An 18,750-nucleotide genomic window follows, 5' to 3' on the forward strand; every position below is an offset into this window, starting at 1 on the left:
TTTTAATTACTGTCGATGGGCCAACATGGTTGAACCAATGTACCTTTTGTACCTGATGTTTGACCAGCTACACTGGCCATTATTTAAAAAAAAAAAAAAAACAAGTAATTGTGTTTGTGGAGAAATCAAATATTGTGGGAAATAAATCCGGTGGCATTCATGTGCTGTGATGGAAGAAGCAATGTCATAATAATGGCTCCGGCGATCCTAAATTGAATATAGAATGTAATGTGAATTTGAAGTTTTCATCCCCAGATTCGAAATGTTCTGTAACATTTTCAGTTAACATTTCCCGTTTATGGTAAATGCTATCGTGATTTCATTGCCTGGTGAACATACGACGGGAGTCCTCATCTCGCCAAAGAAGCCAGACGACCGAGCATGTGACAGGACGTGAAGGCATCGTCGCAGCCTTCATGTGGGCTGTTCTCGTCAAGTTGTCACTGAGCGCCACGCTTGAGAAGTTCAAACCGGGCGCAGGAAGATGCTGTGGACGTCACCGACGACTTGAAAACGAGCAGCTTCGCCCGACTGACTTGTGTGGGACCTTTCGAGTCCTCGCATTTATTGTCCTTCACGTTCATGTCCTTGACCGTGACATGGCTGAGGTTCCGCCGCTCCGGGTAGACCCGGACTTTGAGCCTCTCGCCAGGCCGCGCTCCTGCACCTGGCCGCTGCCGGAGCTCATTGACCCGGCTAGCTCCAGCTCACCTTCCCCGGCCCCGTCGGTGCAACAGGAGGCTGCGATAAACGGCGAGTTCGGCCGCAACTTCTGCTTGCTGGAGGAGAACTATGCAGAGGACCCCAAGTGCGACTCGCACCCGTCCCAGTGTGGGGCGGCGCACCTCCATCAACACCTGCAGCAGCCCGCTCCTCACCTCGCGGCCCGGCAACAGGTCGTCCCGTCTGGGGCGGCGCCCTTGGGTGCCTCCAGCCAGAGGAAGAGCAGCGCGTCCCGTCGCAACGCTTGGGGCAACATGTCGTACGCCGACCTCATCACCAGAGCCATCGAGAGCTCAGCCGAGAAAAGGTTGACCCTGTCCCAGATTTACGACTGGATGGTGAAGAGCGTGCCTTACTTCAAGGATAAGGGAGACAGCAACAGCTCTGCCGGGTGGAAGGTGAGGGGGAATTTCAAACTATCATTCATAGAGATAAATACATCAATGCTGTACATGCAAACAATTTTCAAAGAAAATCTTTTATTTTTTGCATTATTCAGTTATTATATTACGTTTAAAAACGGTAAAGAGTCAGCAAGAGCTGCCAGAAGAGAAATAAAAAGAAGGGGGGGAAAAAAACTGAAATAAATAAATGCAAGTTCGGTCTTTACACGATGACCAGGGGTTTCAAACTCGGAGTCTGAGGGCCAATTAAGACCCGCAATACAACATTTTGCGACCCTCTACTTGGCATCAACCTTTAGTGTTGGTCGGCCTTGTGCTTTTTTAAGACCTTTTTTTTTTATTTTTTTTTATTTTAAGATACCGTCGCTCTCGTAGTTCATGACAGCTTTTGGCGCTGTTTCCCGACAATTTACCCCAAGTGAATTCGCAACATGTCACTCAGCCTCTCCCAGTTGTCTCTTTTTCACAACCTGCCGCGAAGGGAAAGGATGGTGACGAGCACTGACGATGAAAGTGGGAGATGGAATCGTTTTTTGTTGAGCACAGGTGCACACTGAAAGATGCGGTGCTCAGGGAATACAGCATCAGACGTCATTACTCAACTACAGAGGATGAGGCAGATGCAAATAGCAGGATGAAAGAGGGAATATTGAGTCAACAGTTTTCTTCTGAAATCTTAAATATAACGATTGAGAAGATTAGGTTAGTTGGAAATTTGTTCGAATACTTGAAAGCCTTCCTGTGCAATACTTCATGCAGCCCAGACTCACCTGGATCTACGGCGGCCCTCAGATATGTTGACTTTGAGATCCCCGCCAAGACCAGCTGCATCTTTACAGTATATGGACAGTAAAGTACATTACACCAAATCTACCTAAACAGTGCTTAGTTGACCTTGAGCAAGGCATACACCAAACCCTCTGCCATACCCCTCAAGAAAATCACAGGTAGTCTAATTTGTATACGAATAAAATTTGCACGTCTTATGTATTGGTAGCATGGATGCTAAGCAGGGTATAGAAAATGGATGGAAGTGCTGTATAAAAATATTGCCAGCACATTGGACCTTGTGGTTAGCACATCTGCTAAAACAAATCTGCAGATTGGGGTTCGAATCTTGGCCTGTAGGTGTTCACCCCTGTGCTTGCGCAGGTTTCCGCCACGTTCCCCCCGAAAAGCATACATGTAAGGTTCGTTTTAGACTAACTCAAAGGGTGACCTATTGCTCCAACTAAGTGCAAGTATTTTTTTTTTGTTTGTACTGCATGTGCCCTGCAGTGGTCTGGTGACCAATTTAAAGTGTGCCCTGCCTCTCACCCAATGTGATCTCTTAGAAGCACAGGAGCAACTGCATAAATATTTTACACTATAGAAAGTACAGAACCATATATTATTATCCAGCACCACATCAGATGAGTTGTTCATTGAAATATTGTTTCTGTCACATGCATCACTGGCCTAGGCAGATTAACAAAGACTCATTATTTAAGATAAATTAATAAATATATTTTGGGACCAGTCAAAGGAAATGGGGGCATTTCCCCTGGCACACTTGATGATGACTGATGTCACACTATCTGCCACAACACGATGGGGGGAATCACTGTTCAGAGCAGGTATTAGTATATTATTATATTTGGATGACAGCATCACATTCGTTTAAACGAGTCTGTGTGGCCAGTGGCCACAATCACACATTTTATTTTGTGATTTGTGATTGAGCCATTCTGGGATGCTACTTTTATACCCAATCGTGGCACTCCTGAATGTATGTTGAAAACAATCTGCAAATCACTGGATTCAGTTTTTTTTTTTTTTTCTTCTTCTAGTTAACGTTTAACTCAACACCCCAACTTCATTGGAATTATAGTTTATAACTTGAGTTAAACTCATTGATGTACAGAACTCCAAACATGTATTACCCTAAAAAAACAAACAATTGTGACAACTCCTCGCGGCCCTCATGGTTTTCGGGTCGGGCCATGATTTCCACATAGTATATAATCTGACGGTAGTCGATAATATTTGCATTGAAACTGTTATACCGATGTAATGTACAAAGCGTTATCTTCGCCAGATGAAAATGCCCCAAAATAAGAGACATTGGATAGTAAACCTTTTTATGTTACAACTTTGTAGCACTTCCTGGAACCTGTCCACGGCAGGAAATGCCATTGCGATCAAATATAGTTTCCATTGTTCAACCCCCTTGAAGGAAAAAAAAAAAATCTGCATGTTTTGTTCGAGCAGTCATTTGCAACCACTGTAAATAACGATGCAGTATTTGTTAAAAATGCAGACAGCATGCAGTGAGCTCGCCATAGCTTCCCGTTGCCAATGACAGGAGAGCGGAGAGACACAAAGAGCTCAATCAGAGTTTGGCGAGTCGAAGTGTCGAAGGGGAAAGGGGTTGGCTGAAGGGGATGGCAGGAAGAACGTCAAACATCCTCCATTCCTGAGCTCTGTGCTCACATCCTCGTGGCCGTGTCTTCTAGAGTTTCCTTAGCGGATGCGACAGCTCCGACGGAAAGAGAGGGATGCTCTTTATTGCGTCACTTCCTCCTCTGGCCTCACTTTTTAACGACGTCCACAAACTCATACTCTACCAAAGGGTACAAAGAAGAGCTCTTTCGTTTCATGGGCAAGGAGGTTATAAAGCATTTTAAGTGAATAAGACGTGCAGAAGTTGGCGTTTTCATGAAGGTGTGCAATTCAGTGTTGATTCATTAGCATTATAAAGCCTTGGGGGAGGATTGGTTAGCATGAATAGTGGTCTCATAGTTTTGTCCCTCTTATCTACCTTGCATGATGACCACGTGAATTTTTTTTCCCACTCCCTTCTGCATTTTTAATCAGAGAGTATATCATATTTAATGTTTAAAGCTTACACACAAGCGTCCCCGTTTATGGAATATTAAATTGGTCTGATTAAATTGGTCCAAATAGCACCTTCTGATTATTGCCAAAACATTCATGACATTCTTTTAAGACTTGATGGAGATTAACTGCAAATATTTCTACGCGGACTGGCTCTCCTGCCCCAAATAACAGTAGCTTGATATGACGACAAATTGTATTGTAAGAAAAACTAGCAAATGGTGTCTTCATAAAAGAAAACTAGTTGACGCTACTAATAACCGCATTATTGTTGCCGCGCACCCTGGACCTTGGAACCAGTGTTAACAGTTATTTTTACACTTTCCTGTTAAAAAAACACGGCTGTCCCCCCACAATGAACTATGACGCATTTCCTGGCAAGTGGATGGAAAACAGTGCCATGTGTTAACATCCCCACCCGGCAAAACACAAGGCTCCGGCCTGGAAAAACAGGAGGAGGAACCTATGATCCAGACTGTATACGTTTTGGGAATTTCATTTGAATCGGAGCTATTTAGTTAGTTATTCCATTTCAACATTTCTTAATGTTATGCTTTCCGTTATTTTAGTGCTTAGTTGTAGATTTAAAAATGCACACGCTTGAGCATCCATGAGAGTAATGACAGATAGAGGGCAGGCGGCGACTTCATCGTGGGTGGAGGGTATTGAGTTTGAGTTGGAGGCCCCGCCTGTGAACGACCCAAGGTGGGCGGAGAAAAGGGCGAGGGCAACGCTGCCGCCTCCAGCCTTCCTGTCGGGATTGCTTCACACTGCTTTATTTTCCCTGTCGCAAGATGTGTTTGGCAACAGAGAAGGGCCCCTCACTGGGGGCGAGGAGTGGTTCCCCCTCGTGATTGTGCTGGGTCAGAGAATGGCTGGGTGCAACCGAGGCTAACCATGACGTTACTACAATTGTTGTTTCTTCAAGAAAAGGGGAAGGAAAGCCCCCAATTCCCCTGGCGTAGAGTTGATCCATCCATCCATCCATCCATCCATCCACCCAACCATCCCTCCATTTTCTGAGCCACTTATCCTCACAACGACCCATGCAATCATTCAGTACCCCAGTTATCTTCATTAAGGTCTGGTGTAAGCTGGAGCCTATCCCAGCTGACTTTGGGCAAAAGGTAGGGTGCACCCAGGACTGGCCACCAGCCAATCACGGGGCATATGGAGACAAACATGCATTCGCACTCGCATAACCATTCGGCCACTGTACTGCCCCATAGTGTTTCTGATGTGTATAACTCATCATAGATGGAACGCTTGATTTGGAATTTATTTGGAGTCCATTGGACAAACCTTCTCCTTGTTAATATTTTTAAGACAAATAAGAGTTTGCGCATTTTCATTCGCTTGGATTTTTTTCATCATGTGAATTGTGAAATGAAAACGAAGCACGGGATACGATTTAAATCAGAGAATGCGAACATGAATAGTTGTTCAAAGCCACCTTCGATCTTAGTGCCCTTAATTTCTGTACAGTCTTTTGAAGTGAGATCTTGTGCCATGTTTGGGTACGTCCTGAGGAATTCGTGGCACTTTTTAAGCACATTTTTTGAAGTTCTTCATGACATCTCTGCTGGTAAAAATGCCACCATATAAATGCAAATGACAAGGATATGTAGCCCACCAGACATCATTAAAGGTCCCATATTTTAGCTGTTTTAGACCTTTTAGTATAAAAGTTTCACTTTCATTTAAAAAATAAACTTGGTTGTGTCATACAGCCCCTCTGACAGCTAGTGTACTTCTGTTTGACCCAGTTTTGTATCCGCTTTGTCCATATTTAGCTAAAACCACCCTTTTCCTCTAATTGGTCAGTTCCGTGTAGCGTTGTTGTTATGTTGACAGTGCTGGCATGGAACTGAGAGGTCGGCGGAGAGGTTTGCAAGTGACGTAGATAAGATCGAGAAATTCAAATCACCCGATTTCCAGACTCTCAGCTGAAAAATGTCACAAACGCTGTGACAAAAAAACAAAACAAATAATAATTGCGTATTCATTTTTTTAAACTTCATTTATTTGTGTGTTGCTGAGCTCTCTATCAATGGTCCACGTTTTTGGCCCAGGACATTCAGGAACACGGTGCCGATGAGAGACACAAGATTAAATGCGTAACGATGAAAAACAACTGTTTTGTGAATCACTACGTTAAAAAAAGGATTGAGCGTTTAGAGGCTGCTGAAAGTTTCATTTCACCACATGAAGAAAGGGATGTTCAGGGCAGGGGCCTGTTTTTTTTTTTTCCCCCCTTTCCCAAGAACTATTCTGGCTTCAGGGAAGGAGGGAAGCACTCAGCTGACTCAGAGGCCTGCATACAGACTGCTGTATACCCATTGTAAGTCTGTGGAATCTTTGGCATGTGTGCTACTGCCCAGAACAATCATATCCCCCTTGCCCTTCATACATAGTATGTTCATATAAAGAACCTTGTAAAACCATGATGCAAAAAACAGACACGGCCGGGAAGAGAAGCCACATTATAAGTGAGAGTAACTGAATCTAAATGAATTGCGATGATTGATCAGTCCTGCAAGAGTGCATCTCAGAAGATAAGCCTGGCAAAGGAGTTTCTCATCACTTTGATTTTTTCCATTTTTTTAAACTAAAGACCAGATGTCACTGATGGTGTAGTGTTACACACGCCTGACTTCTGTGCGGCCACCGGGGAATGATTCCAGCTCAGTGATGGTGTCGATATGTGTCCTGCGACTGACTGGCGACCAGTTCAGGGTGTAGGTTATCTTTTGCCCAATGTGAACTGGGATGGGCTCCGGCATTCCTGTGACTAAAGATCACAAACCGGAGTGCCTGAGGAAAACCCAGGCATGCAGCAGGAGAACATGCAAACTCCATACAGGCGAGGTCTGGGTTTGAACCATAGTCCTCAAAACTGTGAGGCCAATGCTCTACAGCTGCTCCAGTGCTGCAATCTATATATGTATGTATTTCTTTCGGCTTGTCCCGTTAGGGGTCGCCACAGCGTGTCATCTCAAATGAATGCGCATATTTGTTTGGCACAGTTTTTACGCCGGATTCCCTTCCTGACGCAACCCCTCTGCATTTATCAGGGGAGAGAGCTGGATCCTATCCCAGCTAATTTCCGGCGAAGGCAGACTACACCCCGAACTGGTCGCCAGCCTGTCGCAGGGCACATATCGACACCATCACTGAGTGGGAATCGATTCCACACTGCCTGCACCAGTGTCAGGCGTGTGTACCACTACACCATCAGCCGCAATTTATATACATATTCAAATCCCGGCCTCGCCTGCATGGGTTTTCACCGATTTCCTCCCACATTCCAAAAAAACATCCATTCATTGGAGAATAGGTGCCCCTTGGTGTGATTGTGAGTGTGACTGTTGTCTGTCTCCATGTGGCTGCAACTGGCTGGCAACCAGTTGAGGGTGTACCCTGCCTTCTGCCCAATGACAGCTGGGATTGGCTCCGGGACTCCTGCAAGCCTCGTGAGGATAAGTGTCTCAGAAAATGGATGGATAGCATCACACTGTTAGTTGGCAATATTGTAAATCCTTTGAAGAGTTCACAAGAAACATTTTAAAATATATGTATGAATACAATATACCCAACATTATTTACCCCATTTGTTATCACACATATCTCTCTTTGTTCTTGTCAATACCACTTTGATGTGGTGCTAGAAGTAGGTCACCCTGGAACGTGACGCTCGGTGTTATTGACTTTTTGCACATCGCTTCTGTGCATGTATGCACTGCAGCTTCAGCAAGAGCGCCATAAAGTTTGTATTAATAAAAACAGCTCCCCGTTGAAGGAGGCTTGCATTTAGCTTAGGTAACCAATGAGCTGTGCAGCTAACATGGAACCACCACAACCAAAGTCGAAAGGAGCCATCGCTGTAGAAGGCGACTGCGGCATGGCGGCAGATTTAATGGGAGCAAGTTGTTTCAAAACAGCATGAATCTTGAGCTGTTAGGTAGAGCGCAGTCCAAGTTGAAGCGGGCAAGCTGGAAAGTTGGCAACTCGGTCCAGTCTGCGAGGATTTATAGCAGGGGTGAGGGTAAAACAGACCCGCGATTCTACCTGTGGCTAAGGCACAATGAGGAATGCTGGTTAAAGTAAGCCATTTTAAACTTAAAAATGAATTTTTCTGTGCAATGACGTGGGAGCTAAAACGCGTCAATCAAAACCTCCCAGTATTTTTTTTTCATCAATGAATTTAATTTTTCCCATGCTGGACTTTTATTTCAGAAGCGTAGAAGGAGTAACAATTGGACTGTTATTCACTCGTCTGTAGGTACTATCAGTTTTAAAACTGATTGTGGTTTTAGAGTGCAAGTCCGACCACTACTCAGAATGTCATTTTTAACATACCTGTGTCATAGCTTTTATCTGAAGAAATGCTGGAGAGTTTTGCCCTTGTTGATTTATTGAGTTGGTTCAGTTGATATATCCAGGCTTAAAGTAATTTCTTTGAAAAGCTGATTTTTTTTTTTTCACTAATGCACTACCCTGCCATTCAAATTTAATGGCATCCAGTATATAGCAGATTCACAAAAACCCAGTCAATTTAGTCTTTGCTGAACTGACTATGCATGTTTTTGGGACGTGGTAGGAAACCTGAATACGCAGACAAAATCCACACAGGCAGAGGGTGAACATGCAAACTCCACACAAGCAAGGCTGGATTTGAACACGGTTCTTAGAACCTTGTTAACCAGTCGTTCACCGTGCCACCAGGCAGGCTACATTTTCTGCCTAATTTATGCAGAAATTTAAGAAAGTTGAAAGTGTTTACATGTTTCTCTCCCACTGTACATATGTTCAACATCTGTATAGCCTCCACATGGGTCAAATTTCACTTTGGCTGCACCTGACCCTGCAGACCAGGCCTTGTTTGTTTGCTCATCCTGTAACCGTTACTGCAAGCTTCATGCTTGACTGTGCAAGGAGCAGCAGCTGTTTCATTGAGATTGTTTTTCAGGTCTAGTAGGAGGGGCCGGAAGCTTTTTTATATATATATATATATTATATATATATATATATATATATATATATTATATATATATATATCCAAGAAAGATTAGAAATGTATTTCGTGATGGTGGAACTGCAGAGGTCTCTGAAATATTCTCCCCACCGACTCAGAACATCCCAAGTTGAGGTCAACCAGTGGTACCGAAAGCCCAGGAAGTGTGGCATTTCTGATGATAATGATTTGATTGATTAGCACAGAGAGGTTGAGTATTTTGTGAGAATGCAGGACTGCATGGGGATTTTAGCAGCCGACGGCCTTTGCAGTTTGCATCTCGACATTTGGCATTCTTGAGTGCTAATTGAAAATAGCGGCTGTCGGCAGCAAAGAGATCGGGCGCAAGTCCGATGGCCTCGCACCAAATGACCCAAACAAGGACAAGTGTGACACACTCACGTGAAAATTAAAGCTTTCCTTACAGATGTGTGGTGGTTAAAAGGAATGATACAATATATTTAGATATCTTCTGTGGTAGCAAACCCATCATGAAAATTCATTTTAAGTCCGATAACAGCGCTCAGCAATTAACAGTTGACAAAAGTGACAAGTGGACCGATGGGATAGTCCCAAGACTTTGGTTTTTGGAGAATGAGACAGCATTTTAGGAATAGACTCTATTTGTGTTCTGGGGCAGAGGGAATTGTTCGTTTATGACTCAAATGGTGAAATATGTAACATCAAACCTGAAATTCTGGAAAATGTAATGAGCTCTTGCTCATTGCAGAGTCTCACGACAATTGCACTCGTTTTTGTCTGAACCTGGGAATAAACTAACAACCGTCTTGCCTTTGTTGTGGTAATAATCCTGCTAGGTGTTTCATACACAGCAGCCGTATTATATGACTACTATTATATGGGTCATAGCTCAAATTACTCAGTAGAGCTTGTTTCTCAAACATTTCTCACTTTCAGGCCTCCCTAATCTGGCCCTGGGAATAACCCTTGGTGTGCATAAATAGGTCAGTTGAGTTAATCGATTTGTGAATGGCCCACATTCAGATAACGTGTCATGTGGCCTCGGATATTTCAATGCTTAAAATAGGCTACAGGGTGCTGTGTGATTTTTAAGCAGATGTGCGGCAATAATGAAACATCCCTGGACACCGTTCAGGGGAATAATGTGTGTGACGGACACGTCCTGAATTAACAAGGCTGGGGATGCCTTTTGTTCTGTCTCAGACGAGGATTATCCCAGATTGAGGAGAGAATGCCTCTTCCCGGGGACCAGCTATGTAGTGTATGCAAATCTATTGTTAGAACTAATCGGAGGGTGCGGACATTTGCATATTGCCAGTGATCTTGGCTGTGCTGCTACTTGTTGCTTACTTTTGCTTTAAGGTCCTCAAGTGAGCCAGCGCCACTCAGCCTTAATGGTTTATTTCCTGTTTGCATCCATACAGAGTGGAGGAAAAAGTCTTAATTCAAATAAACAGAGACAGATTGAATATTGTTTTCAAGCCACCTCACTCTCTCCATTCTGCATTTGCAGGATATTCCAGACTGGACGCCTTATTACATAAAAGTTGGGTCCAGAAGGGAAGTTGAGTCAGAAAGTAGTACATTACATATGAGCCTCCATCCAACCTGTTTGCATGTCTCCTTCAGTCTCGTGTTCAGTGAGCAGTGAACTCATTGATCCTGGCCACATAGCAACAGCTCACGCTAGCAACCTCCCTTCTCAACATCCAAACCCTGTAACCGCCAGCCTGCTCTCATTTTTGTGCTTCTTCACATGAACGTAGACAAACTTACTGTGGTTAAGCGCTCTCTCATGGGGAGAGTCATCAAAATGAATAGACTGAGTAGCTGTAGATTCATCTATTTTGATTTGAAGGCCGACGAAACCTTACTTTACAAAGCATATCCCAACATGAAGACCACCTCTTCAAAGTGATTGGGTACAAGTAAAACAATACCACTTTAATGCAAACACATCCTGTAATGTTTCTCAATAATACACGCGTAGGGTTCATCTATTGATTTGAATGCAAGGATCATAACATCCTTGCTTGTTCAGCCCTGACGAACTCTGTGGTTAAGGACATCTGGCTCCGCTGTAACTGGAATGAGGTGCTTTTGTGTCATTGTGGCAATGCAGGGGAACTTCCCCACTCTTATGTTGTGTTCAACATGTTGTTCTGCGGCAGACATCTATTGTCGTATTTGGAAGATTTTTGTCCCGAGAGACCTTCATTGTATAATACATCTGCATGTGTATTGCACGGTAGTTTTTTTTTTCTTTACCCTCTTTGCCGCAATCCCCTCCCCTCCTGAGATTACGACAGGAGGCACCGCTGGATTCCTTTTTTTAGACTCGTATAATATCATTGGAGAGAAGTAACTACATGAGAGTTTAGTTGTAGACAAGGGGAACTAAAACGGCTGCAAACAAAGGGAGCAATTTGGGGGGAACCAAATGTAATGCAGCCTTGTCTCCTTTGCAAGTGTGCTTTTAAACTGTCCTCTCTGTGGTGATTTCAGTTTCTTGTCCTACTCATGTTGACCCATGGGTAAATGACTCCCTTTTTAAAATTTTCTCTGCATGCTTTTCCACTTTGGTGGAGTAGTTTTGCCGCCAGCATTTGGGTGGGATAGTGATGTGCTGATAAAAGTGCATTGACATCACAGGAAACATATGATCATCACCTCCTGTGAAGAGGGAGTAGAATGACAACCCTCATAAATAACTAGATATTCCAATTCCCTCAGAGACTGTAGGAATGTTGTGCAGTGTGGCCAAGCCAAAATGCCAAGGAAAATACATTATTTAAGGGGGAAAAAGCTTGTCATGCATCGTATCACGTCACATTATAGCAAATCTGAGGAAAATATGCCCCAAAGTAGCTTGAAGCAGCATCGGACATTGGAGCTATCATATTATCTAATTTGATTTTACAGATAAAAAGTTCAATATTTCAGAGCCAGGGTTTAATGTGGATGTTTGACTTTTCAGCATTCACACAATACCATACTACGTATGTAAGCCGCCCGCCCCACTAAAACATTTCCAAAATTTGGTTTCATTGGACTATTGTTATTTGTCTCAAAAACCAAAAAAAAAAGGAAAGTCTATCCATCGTGTACATAATCTGCTTTAGCTGTGTGCCCCAACCCCGAACAGATAAAATGGATAAACGGCTGATTGGCTCGATGGATGGATATACCGGTGACATGCAAATGATTCACTGTCCTTCCCTTCCAGAACTCCATCAGACACAACCTTTCTCTCCATAGTCGCTTCGTGCGCATTCAGAATGAAGGAACAGGAAAAAGTTCGTGGTGGATGCTGAACCCAGAAGGGGGGAAGAATGGCAAGTCGCCTCGACGCAGAGCTGCCTCAATGGACAACAGCAGCAAGTTCTCCAAGAGCCGAGGAAGAGCCACAAAGAAAAAAGTATAGTCTAATTCAATTACATTATACTTTATTCTTGTACTGCTACTACAATAGATGGAATCGGGTCTCTTGGGTCCTCGAGATGCACGGAAGCATTTTATTACAGAAATAAAGTTATACTTTTTTCCAAGAATAAAAGAGGTGTTTTACCAAGAACAGCGGCATGATGGGCAACTGGTTGGCGCGTTTGCCTCACAGTTCGGAGGACCGAGGTTCAAATCCCAGCCCTGCCTGTATGGAATTTGCATGTTCTTCCCATGCCTGTGTGCCTTTTCTCCAGGGTACTTCGGTTTCCTCCCACACCCCCAAAACGTGCATTTTAGGTTGATTGAGAACTCTGAATTGCTTTAAGGTGTGAATGTGAATTGTTCTTTGTGTTCCTTGTTTCTAAGATGGAATAGGCACCAGAAGGCCCAGGGCCATAGTGAGGATAAGCAGTATGGAAAATGGATGGATGGATTTTACTGAGAACATAGTCCTATTATTCGAACACAACTCTTAAGACCTCTCAAAATCAACTTTTTACGAGGTGTGGCATTATGACATTAAATGCATTTTTTAAAATCACTTCCTAAAACGGGACCTTCTTTCTTTGTTAAACTTTAACTTTTCTATCATATTATATACGTTATCTTGGGCAAATGGGACTTTATTCTTTTAAGATTACAACTTTTCTTCCAAATTTAAGACATATTTGTTCTTGAAAAAAAAAAAAAAGATGTTTTACCCATTACAATTTTTTCTTTTTCACAAATTGAATTTGTTGTCAAAATGTTTCCATTTTCTTCCTCAAAAATAGGCATCCTTTTGATATTTATGACATTTAGGGATACACAAGGTTGTTATGTATGTATTATGAGGGCGTCATTGGAAAAAGTTCTCTCCTGTAAATTCTCCCTGGACCAAAAAAGTTTGGAAACCCTTTTATACTGATAGTGTCTGTATCTGTAAATTGTTTGTCTTTTCCACAAACCCAGATGTCTCTACAGGACGGGCCTGAAGCAGAAGCAAGCAGTCCTGGTTCCCAGTACTCCACCTGGCTGGGGAGTCCAAGCTCCCACAGCAATGAGGACTTTGAGTCCTGGAGCTCCTTCAGAACACGCGCCAGCTCAGACGCCAGCACCTTGAGTGGCCGGCGTTCGCCTTTCTCCCCTGAACAGGACGACCTCGGTGAAGCTGAAGGTCACCTGATGTACCCTGGGGGGAGTAAGATTGCCACGCCGCTCCCCAGCCTGTCTGAAGTGTCTGGATCCATGGGTGGCTCAGAGATGGACATGGAGAATTTGGCGGACAACATGAACCTGCTGTTTCCGAAAAATCGCCAAATGAGTTCTGACTCCACTAATGTTGCCATGCTTCAGAGCGGTCCCTACAACTCCCCCCAGCCACAACCGGACTTCCGAAAATGCATGTATGATCGGGCCAGGATGAACTCAATGTCCCCTGTCCCGATGCACCCGCTGCGAGAGAACAAACGGGACTTTGGGGCTTATGAGAACCAATACATCTGTCCTGGTGGCCCACTGAAAGAGTTGCTGACCTCAGAAGCAGACACCAGCAGAAACATGATTCCCTTTAAGGATCCACTAATTTCTCATGTCGGTAGGGGCCGTTGTCCCATGCCTACCTACGATAGCCAGAGCCAGTTGAGGGTTCATAACGGCGCTAAAATGATCCATCCCGTGCACAGTGTGTCTGTCCGTCATGTAAATCCGCATGTTATACATCATCAGCGTCCTCCAACTTCCCGAGACTTGAATAGCGGCAACATGATCCCCTTGACCAGTCCGAGTAGTCTCCCAGGGGCCCCTCCTCAAATGACGAGCCTGAGGACACACAGACAACTATCCCGTGTTCACCCGGTCACGACTAATGATGTCACGTCGCCCTACCGCAGCAATGGCTACAGGGAGCTTCATCCACATGCTCATCACCAGGAGCGGCTGCCCAGCGACCTGGACAATATGTCCATTGAGAGGTTTGAATGTGACATGGAGTCTGTCCTCCATGACACCCTCATGGACGGCGAGGTGCTGGACTTCAATTTTGACCCAGCTGCCGCGTCGCAAGTGTTCCCCCAGAGGGTAAAGACCACCACACACAGCTGGGTGTCAGGCTAGCTCAGTAGTTTTCATTCGCCAGGCTTGTCCTTATCTACCCCAAAATATCCAAAAGAAATGATACAAGGTTAGGAGAATCTTTTGAACACTGTCAGAATGATGAATAAGGGGACAGGTCAGGTGTGAAAAGAACCACAGCTAAATAGTAACTCCATTCCGACCAATAAACACTTGCAGTGGTGTCAAACTGAAATTCACAGTGGGACAGAATCATTGTCCAAACTCAATATTTATTGAACATTGAGTGCCATTGTCCATGCTTTGCCATCTCTACAGGTATGTATGTAATGTAAAACATGACCATTTTCACTGAATCTGGAATAAGCAACTTTTCATTTTATAAGCACGTGATGAATCAAATGTCCAATAAAAGACATCAGAATTTCAACATTGGAAATCATCGCAAGGAAACATTCAGATGTGACTGGCATTTTTTTAGTCAGCAGTTTTACAGTTACAGTTTTTTACAGAACAATTATTGAACAAATATGTATCATTGTCTTTTGATTTGAAAACTAATTATCCATCTTTTTTTGCCAAATATAATACTATGATGTGGCGATGAAACACACAACTCAGAAGATACATTATATGATTTGACGGTCATGACGGCCCTCTGAGAGAAATTCTAACAACAATGTGGCCCGTGACCAAAATTAGTTTGACGTTCTTGCTTCAGAGCAACCCATCGTATACAAACTGTGTGATATTTATATTTGTTTAGTTTTCATTGTGACTGATGGATCTTACCTCTGTGTGTGTATTTTCTTGTATTTGGCTTTAGTCTTTGTGGCTATTAGCTTGTATTTTTTTTTTTTTTTATGAATGCCAGAATTGAATTGCAAAGAAGATGGAGTTATTTGCAAATATATTTCGGGTTGTCGTGCTGCAGTGTGTTTTTATGTTAAAATGAAAGATATGCTACTCGTAATTGTTGAGCAAACACCGCACTGGATTTTTTTTAACCTTACGTTTTTAGCAGCATCAGTTTTATGTAAAATTGATCTCTCCCGAAACACAAAATCAGATTTACTGTATCTATATACAAGTGCTCTCAGACTGTTGTACATATTCAGTATTTTGGTAGTTTATATCAATGTTTAAATCATTTATAAATATTCCCAAATATTGCATTTTATTTTTGATTGTTTAAAAAAATTCTGTAACTCAATCCAAATTATAGCAGTAAATATATGAACATTCAATACCTCAAAATATTTTTACCTATTAAGCTTTGAGTTATTTTGCTCCTGCTGTAATGTTTGTCTTGTTGTTGTGTATCTGTTTCTGAATAGATTTGAAACCAGCTCTGAATGAACATGTTCAGAAAATTGTTTCTCTACATCTCTTTTGCATGTGTTCTTTGTTATGAGGATTAAAGCCATTGCTTACTATATATTTATAGTAAATGCTGTATTTTCTGACAGTAAAAAACAATAAACAAAAATCTCTTATTTTGCAAAATTTTTGTCTGTAATATTTTTGAAAAATAAGTACTGTCATGTAATAAAGTTTTACATGTTCTTCAAATGCGAGGAAATAAAGGTTTTCTCTATAGTGTAAAGGAAACTGCTAATCGGTATGTCATATAAATGCGAATGGCTGGCGACCAGTTGAGGGTGTACACCGTCTCTCATTGGCAATTAGCTGGAATAGGCTCCAGCATGCCCGCAACACTAATGGGGATAATCGGTGAAGAAAATGAACGGATAGGGGTGACTCTGTGAGTTGCAAACAATGCGAAAACACTGTGTATATAGAATAGTTCATTTGTTGTCAGCAATTAAAGGTTTGTAAAAATATGAAGTCACAAAATGGCCTCATTCAAGGCCACTTTCCCATATATTGCCATTCAAAACAAAGTCTCTTGACACTTAATTCATCCCACAGTGCAAGCCATGTACTGGAGGTCCAACTTGTTGAGTGGGTGGGATTTGTTTTCAACTGGACATCAGGTCACCTCTCTTGCTTGACTCATCAATTAAGACTATGAGATGACTCAAAGTGGGTGGTCAAGTGGGTTTGTGGCACTCTCACTTGTTTGTTGTACTTAGAACCAAACATGTTGGCAATGATGAAATACTGTGGAACTTCTGAGGTGGACATTAGTTTGAGGTGGATGTCTACAGTTTGGAAAATGGATTTTATACATACACATATACGGTGAAAAAAATAAATGTTTGAACACCCTGCTACAGTATACTCCAAGTTCTCCCACTTAGAAATCATGGAAGGATCTGAAATTTTCGTCGTAGGTACATGTCCACTGGGAGAGAGATAATCTAAAAAGAAAAATCCAGAAATCACAATGTATGATTTTTTTTAACGATTTATTTGTGTGATACAGCTGCAAATAAGTATTTGAACACCTGCATATCAGCTACAATTGTGACCCTCAAAGACCTGTTAGTCCGCCTTGAAAAGTCCACCTCCACTCCATGTATTATCTTGAATCAGATGCACCTGTGTGGGAGGTTGTTAGCTGCATAAAGACACCTGTCCACCCCAGCCAATCAGTGAGACTCAAACTTGTAACATGGCCAAGACCAAAGAGCTGTCCAAAGACAGCAGAGACCAAACTGTACAACTCCACACGCCTGGAAGTGGCTACGGAGAACTTGCCAAGCAGGTTGGTGAAAAAAAGGCCCACTGTTGGAGCAATCATTAGAAAATGGAAGAAGCTAAACATGATGGTCAATCTCAATCAGAGTGGAGCCCCATGAAAGATATCGCCTCGTGGGGGCTCAATGATTCTTAGAAAGGTGAGGAATCAGCCCAGGACTTGGTCAATGACCTGAAAAGAGCTGGGACCACCGTTTCCAAGGTGATTGTTGGTAATACACTAAGACGTCATGGTTTGAAATCATGCATGGCACGGAAGCTTCCCCTGCTTAAACCAGCACATATCAAGGCCCGTCTTAAGTTTGCCAATGATCATTTGGATGATACAGAGGAGTCATGGGAGAAGGTTTTGTGGTCAGATGAGACCGAAATGGAACTTTTTGGTTATAATTCCACTAACCATGTTTGGAGGAAGACTAATGTTGACTTCCATCCTAAGAACACCATCCCTACTCTGAAGCACGGGGGTTGGTAGTATCATGCTTTGGGGGTGTTTTTCTGCACAATGGGACAGGACGACTGCACTGTATTAAGGAGAGGATGACCGCGGCCATGTGTTGTGAGATTTTGGGGAACAACTTCTTTCCCTCAGTCAGAGTATTGAAGATGGGTCGAGGCTGGGTATTTCAACATGCCAATGACCCAAAGCACACAGCAGGGAAAACCAAGGAGTGGCTCCGTAAGAAGCATATCAAGTTTCTGGCGTGGCCTAGCCAATCTCCAGACCTAAACAAAATAGAAAATCTTTGGAGGGAGCTGAAACTACGTGTTTCTTAGCGACTGCCGAGAAACCCGTCTGATCTAGAGAAGATCTGTGTGGAGGAGTGAGCCAAAATCCCTCCGGCAGTGTGTGCAAACCTGGTGAACAACTACAGGAAACATTTGACCTCTGTAATTGCAAACAAAGGCTACTGTACCAAATATTAATATTGGTTTTCTCGGGTGTTCAAATATTTAGTTGCAGCTGTATCATACAAATAAATCATTTAAAAAAATCATACATTGTGATTTCTGGATTTTTCTTTTTAGATTATCTCTCTCGCGGTGGACATGGACCCACGATGAAAATTTCAGACCCCTCCATGATTTCTAAGTGGGAGAATGTGCAATATAGCAGGGTGTTCAAATACTTATTTTCTTTCCTGTATTTTATAAGTACTTTGACACCATCATTTGCATCTATGGGCCATTGTAAACATTTATGGGTTTGGTTACTCACCCATGAACTTTGTTTACTGTAGTATGGTCTGTTCACCATGATCTGTTGTGATTGTATACACTCAGTGCCATTTGAGAAGCATATAATGTTTATAATGTTAGGTACATTAAGCCAATTGAATGCACACATGTAATGTATTTATTGCACATTACATGATGTGTGGTCACCTCACTGAGCGATAAAAGTCATGGAAATTCATCTAGTGCACAGTAGTCTACTCAAAGATATTCAAATATCTTGATGCAATGATGTTTACAGACTTATTGGTGGTCCTGGTCCTCCTATAGCCCCCCACTACATCTTCGGTGTGTTGCTGTTGATATACTGCAATGAATTAAAGCTATTTCCCGCAAAAGCTGCTCCCCAAATCA

General features: G+C 42.8%; 1 protein-coding gene across 2 annotated transcripts; it reads left to right on the forward strand.

Moving 5' to 3' along the window:
- Positions 1-298: 298 nt before the first annotated feature.
- Positions 299-15,981, forward strand: LOC133491717 (forkhead box protein O1-A-like). 2 transcript variants are annotated; one of them, XM_061803239.1, is made up of 3 exons: positions 299-1,121; positions 12,227-12,418; positions 13,396-15,981. In XM_061803239.1, exons 1-3 carry the CDS (start codon positions 417-419, stop codon positions 14,536-14,538), a joined length of 2,040 nt encoding a protein of 679 aa, XP_061659223.1. In that variant the 5' UTR covers positions 299-416; the 3' UTR covers positions 14,539-15,981. The 2 variants fall into 2 exon arrangements, with proteins under 2 accessions (XP_061659223.1, XP_061659224.1); XM_061803240.1 differs by having other exon boundaries at positions 13,408-15,981.
- Positions 15,982-18,750: the final 2,769 nt, after the last annotated feature.

This window comes from Syngnathoides biaculeatus, chromosome 18 (assembly GCF_019802595.1).
Source record: "Syngnathoides biaculeatus isolate LvHL_M chromosome 18, ASM1980259v1, whole genome shotgun sequence".
NCBI classification, from domain to species: domain Eukaryota; kingdom Metazoa; phylum Chordata; class Actinopteri; order Syngnathiformes; family Syngnathidae; genus Syngnathoides; species Syngnathoides biaculeatus.